Raw genomic sequence first — 6,000 nt, forward strand, 5'->3', positions numbered from 1 at the left:
CACCAAGTTTCGTCTGAATCCGTCCATTTTTGAGATACCGTGCAATCTATCGTGTTTCACCCGATCCCATCTTATAATGAGGAATCACTGAAAATACTTTCCGTATTCAAAATTCGGATCTTCACCAAAATCTAATCAATTCGCCCTTGTCGCATACCCAACCTGTTTGCCATGTTTTGTCCAAATCCGTCCATAACTTTTTGAGATATGCTCACATACATACAAACAGACAGACACAGGTGAAACTAGAACGGCACTCTGCATCCACCTGGTTGGCCATATCACTCAATGGTGAAGAATCATTAAACAAAAAAAATTATACTGGCTGGATCCGGATCTTCACGAAAATTGAATCGATTCTTCCTTGTCACACACACAACCTGTCCAATAAGTATCGTCCAAATCCGTCCATAACTTTTTGAGATATCCCGCTATGTATCGTTTTAGCCCGATCTCCCAATGGTGAAGAATCACTTAAAAAAATTAAATAATTCTCATATCCGAATCCATATTCAGATGTTCACTAAAATTGAATCGAATCGTCCTTGTCAGACACCCAACCTGTCCACCAAATTTCGTCCGAATCCGTCCACAACTTTTTGAGATATTTTGTTCACAAACAAACAAACGGACAGACAGACAGACAGGGGTGAAAACGTAACCTCCATCCACGTTTGGTGGCGAAGGTAACTACCGTTTCCATGGAACCAGATACACACTCACACACAAACCAGGCAAAGATTGTTTAATGAGCTCAAATGTCCTCAGTAGGAGAGCAAAGTCAAGCAGAATGGAACGAAACAGGTTTGTACTGGGCAGAGTCCACAGCCAAGAAGCCAGAAGAAGAAGAACCCCGGAACCAAAGGGCGTTCCCCAGCGAAAAGAGAGAAAGTCTCTTCTCCTGTCATTGAATAGACCTCCCTCTCCTCTCCTCTCCTCCCCTCTCCTCCCCTCTCCTCCCCTCTCCTCCCCTCTCCTCCCCTCTCCTCTCCTCCCCTCTCCTCCCCTCTCCTCCCCTCTCCTCCCCTCTCCTCTCCTCTCCTCCCCTCTCCTCCCCTCTCCTCCCCTCTTCCCTCTCCTCCCTTCCTCCCCGCCTCCCCTCCTCCCCTCCCCCCATCCTCCCTCTCCTTCCCTCTTCCCTGTCCTCCCCTCCTCCCTCTCCTCCGTTCCTCCCAGCCTCCCCTCCTCCCCTCTTGTCCATCACATGATGAGGTGCGGCCACTCAGACTGCTACCTTCTATGGAACATGTTAACGTCCAAATCCGCAGCTTATCCTTGCTTCCCATGGTGGGTAACGTACCTCGATCACATTTGGTCTACCTGTCCACCAATTGGTCTACCTGTCCGCCAATTGGTCTACCTGTCCGCCAATGCAAATGGTCGAAAGTCTTCTCCCACAGCAAGACGTTCTTCATTCCTCTGATGGCTGCTGCTCGAAACTTGTAGCCTGTCGCATATATTTTGTGTACATCATTTGTCGTATATAAATTGAAGGTTTATTTTTTGGAATTTCAGGAATTATATTTACGGTCATTCCTAATAATTGTTGTTGGGTCTTAAATATAATTCGAAGTTTGAACATCTCAAAGGTGTAAATTAATTGAGCCTGTCAGATGTCCAGAAATTGATTCAGCAAACACAAAGAATGTTGATAAAAGTGTTTGCCAACTTTTCCACAAAAATGCCTCCAAGGGTTCTGTTTTATGGAAAATCTTATGGATTTATGGAGTAAAGTGGCAGCTTTTTGGGAGTAAATACAGTGTACTAAAAAGGTGAGAGACCACGACCCCCTGACTCTTTAGCCCACCTGACTCTTTAGCCCACCTGACTCTTTAGCCCACCTGACTCTTTAGCCCACCTGACTCTTCAGCCCACCTCACTCTTCAGCCCACCTCACTCTTTAGCCCACCTCACTCTTTAGCCCACCTCACTCTTTAGCGCACCTCACTCTTTAGCCCATGACCACCTGAGTCTTTAGCGCATGACCACCTGACTCTTCAGCCCACCTCACTCTTTAGCCAACCTGACTCTTTAGCCCACCTGACTCTTCAGCCCACCTCACTCTTTAGCTCACCTCACTCTTTAGCCCACGACCACCTGAGTCTTTAGCGCATGAGCACCTGACTCTTCAGCCCACCTGACTCTTTAGCCCACCTCACTCTTTAACGCACCTGACTCTTTAGCACACGCCCAACTGACTCTTCAGCCCACCTCACTCTTTAGCCCACCTCACTCTTTAGCCCACCTCACTCTTTAACGCACCTCTCTCTTTAGCCCACCTCACTCTTTAGCGCACCTCACTCTTTAGCCCCCCTCACTCTTTAGCCCACCTCACTCTTTAGCCCACCTCACTCTTTACCCCACCTCACTCTTTAACCCACCTCTCTTTAGCGCACCTCACTCTTTAGCCCACCTCACTCTTTAGCCCACCTAACTCTTTAGCCCACCTCACTCTTAACCTACCTCACTCTTTAGCGCACCTCACTCTTTAGTCCACCTGACTCTTTAGCCCACGACCACCTGAGTCTTTAGCGCACGACCACCTGACTCTTCAGCCCACCTCACTCTTTAGCCCACCTGCCTTCAGCCCACCTGACTCTTTAGCCCACCTCACTCTTCAGCCCACCTCCCTCTTTAGCCCACCTGACTCTTCAGCCCACCTCCCTCTTTAGCCCACCTCACTCTTCAGCCCACCTCCCTCTTTAGCCCACCTGACTCTTTAGCCCACCTGACTCTTTCGCCCACCTCACTCTTTAGCCCACCTCACTCTTTAGCCCACGACCACCTGAGTCTTTAGCCCACCTGACTCTTTAGCGGACCTGACTCTTCAGCCCACCTCACTGTTTAGCCCACCTGACTCTTTAGGAATCCCAATGTAGAAATGAAATAAAAGAAAACCGCTTTGACTCAAATGATCAGATGAACTGAGCGACCAATGACAAAGGTGTGAGCAAAAGGTGCAATTTGCTAAAGAACGAGGACATCACTTTCACAGGTGCTCCTTAGTCCTTGGTCTTTATGAAGATCCTTCGTCCTTAGTCGTTATGAAGCTCCTTAGTCCTTATGAAGCTCCTTAGTCCTTAGTCTTTATGAAGCTCCTTAGTCCTTACTCTTTATGAAGCTCCTTCGTCCTTAGTCTTTATGAAGCTCCTTCGTCCTTAGTCTTTATGAAGCGCCTTCGTCCTTAGTCTTTATGAAGCTCCTTAGTCCTTAGTCTTTATGAAGCTCCTTCGTCCTTAGTCTTTATGAAGCTCCTTCGTCCTTAGTCTTTATGAGGCTCCTTAGTCCTTAGTCTTTATAAAGCTCCTTCGTCCTTATTCTTTATGAGGCTCCTTCGTCCTTAGTCTTTATGAAGCTCCTTAGTCCTTAGTCTTTATGAAGCTCCTTCGTCCTTAGTCTTTATGAAGCTCCTTCGTCCTTAGTCTTTATGAGGCTCCTTAGTCCTTAGTCTTTATGAAGCTCCTTCGTCCTTAGTCTTTATGAGGCTCCTTCGTCCTTAGTCTTTATGAGGCTCCTTCGTCCTTAGTCTTTATGAGGCTCCTTCGTCCTTAGTCTTTATGAAGCTCCTTCGTCCTTAGTCTTTATGAGGCTCCTTCGTCCTTAGTCTTTATGAGGCTCCTTCGTCCTTAGTCTTTATGAGGCTCCTTAGTCCTTAGTCTTTATGAGGCTCCTTCGTCCTTGGTCTTTATGAGGCTCCTTAGTCCTTGGTCTTTATGAGGCTCCTTAGTCCTTAGTCTTTATGAATCTCCTTAGTCCTTAGTCTTTATGAGGCTCCTTAGTCCTTAGTCTTTATGAAACTCCTTAGTCCTTAGTCTTTATGAGGCTCCTTAGTCTTTATGAGGCTCCTTAGTCCTTAGTCTTTATGAGGCTCCTTAGTCTTTATGAAGCTCCTTAGTCCTTAGTCTTTATGAAGCTCCTTTGTCTTTATGAAGCTCCTTAGTCCTTAGTCTTTATGAATCTCCTCAGTCCTTACTCTTTATGAAGCTCCTTAGTCCTTAGTCTTTATGAATCTCCTCAGTCCTTACTCTTTATGAAGCTCCTTAGTCCTTACTCTTTATGAAGCTCCTTAGTCCTTAGTCTTTATGAGGCTCCTTAGTCCTTAGTCTTTATGAGGCTCCTTGGTCTTTATGAGGCTCCTTATTCCTTAGTCTTTATGAGGCTAATTCGTCCTTAGTCTTTATGAAGCTCCTTTGTCTTTATGAAGCTCCTTAGTCCTTACTCTTTATGAAGCTCCTTAGTCCTTACTCTTTATGAAGCTCCTTAGTCCTTACTCTTTATGAAGCTCCTTAGTCCTTGGTCTTTATGAGCACGAGGCGGCACGTGGAGCGTTTTTATTCCTGGTAAATCATTTGGGTCAAAAAAGATCCCGATATGGGAACCTGAGGTTGAAAAGGTGGGTCATTTGGAGGCGAACGATCCACGATCAGGTAAATCGACGTGACCGGTTGGCCCGTTCTATCGTTCGCGTGCACTTTGTAATGGATGGAATAGAGGGGGTTAAGGACAGGTGGGGCCGAGACCACGTGACACGTGCTTGACCAAGGAAGCGTGAGGCCGACGTACCTTGGAAGTGGTGGCTGACGGCGCTCTCGAGGTTGTTGAGTCGCTCGAGGAGCCGCGCGGGTCCAGCAGCCCTGGGATGGCCGGACGCGCCGGCGGCTTCTTGCTGCGCACGGGCGAGGCGCTCCGAGATGCGTTTAATGAACAGCACGCACAGGATGTTGGTGAGACCGCTCAGCACGATGCACAACGTGAGCAGTGCCCGGGCTTTCCGCTTGCACGCCATACAGGCCGCGCTGCCGCCTCGATCGCGATTCGCCGCCTACGAGAGAAGCTCAGAAGGAGCCGGACAGCGGCCGATCGTCGCCACCCTCTCCATCGGGATCGGAGCGCTCAACGACGCGCGCCTCCCAGAGGAGGACGGACGGCCGAGCCGGCGCGATCGCGTTCATAACGTGCGGCGGGACAGGGCTGTGGGCGGAGAACACGACGGGGTTCGCGGATGGGGTGTCTGGACCTGACTCTGGTGATCATAACCGACGCCAATGCGGCACAAGAACGGAGCCGTGACGGGAAGCTCGACGACCCCTTCCTTTAAAATGATGACTGCATCGATCTACCTCTTCAAGCCCTCCTCGCTCCTGCCACCACCAATGCGTCCTGAAATTGCACACCTCCTCACACACGGAGATAAAGAATCCGCGCGTCCATTCTGGTGCGCTTCGGAATGGCGCACATTAAACGATCATTACGGACTCGCTCCCTCGCTCGATCGCGGCTTCTGACGTTCGTAAACGCCTTGGGACCGTTCAAAAAGCTGAGACTTTGAGTGTTGAAATAATGCCGCTCAAAATTACCTCAGGTCTCAGAGGGACTCGCGCTCAAAATGACCTCAGGTCTCCGAGGGACTCGCGCTCAAAATGACCTCAGGTCTCCGAGGGACTCGCGCTCAAAATTACCTCAGGTCTCCGAGGGACTCGCGCTCAAAATTACCTCAGGTCTCCGAGGGATTCGCGCTCAAAATTACCTCAGGTCTCCGAGGGACTCGCGCCCAAAATTACCTCAGGTCTCCGAGGGACACGCGCTCAAAATTACCTCAGGTCTTAGAGGTACTCACGCTCAAAATTACCTCAGGTCTCCGAGGGACTTGCGCTCAAAATTACCTCAGGTCTCCGAGGGACTCGTGCTCAAAATTACCTCAGGTCTCAGAGGAACTCGCTCTCAAAATTACCTCAGGTCTCAGAGGTACTCGCGCACAAAATTACCTCAGGTCTCCGAGGGACCAGCGCTCAAAATTACCTCAGGTCTCAGAAGGTCTCGCGCTCAAAATTACCTCATGTCTCCGAGGGACTCGCGCTCAAAATTACCTCACGTCTCCGAGGGACTCGCGCTCAAAATTACCTCAGGTCTCCGAGGGACAAGCGCTTAAAATTACCTCATGTCTCACAGGGACGCGCTCAAAGTTACCTCAGGTCTCAGAGGTACTTGCGCTCAAAATTA

General features: G+C 49.2%; 1 protein-coding gene across 2 annotated transcripts in view; it reads right to left on the reverse strand.

Moving 5' to 3' along the window:
- LOC137432703 (polypeptide N-acetylgalactosaminyltransferase 18-like) overlaps positions 1-4,967 on the reverse strand; it is a 331,095-nt gene extending 326,128 nt beyond the window's left edge. For both annotated transcript variants that reach the window (XM_068124832.2, XM_068124831.2), the window contains exon 1: positions 4,564-4,967. In XM_068124832.2, coding sequence (XP_067980933.1) covers positions 4,564-4,786 — 223 coding nt within the window. In that variant the 5' untranslated portion in view covers positions 4,787-4,967. The remainder of the gene's footprint in view (positions 1-4,563) is intronic.
- Positions 4,968-6,000: the final 1,033 nt, after the last annotated feature.

The sequence above is a fragment of the Myxine glutinosa genome, chromosome 8 (assembly GCF_964187855.1).
Source record: "Myxine glutinosa chromosome 8, kmMyxGlut1.1, whole genome shotgun sequence".
Lineage (NCBI taxonomy): Eukaryota > Metazoa > Chordata > Myxini > Myxiniformes > Myxinidae > Myxine > Myxine glutinosa.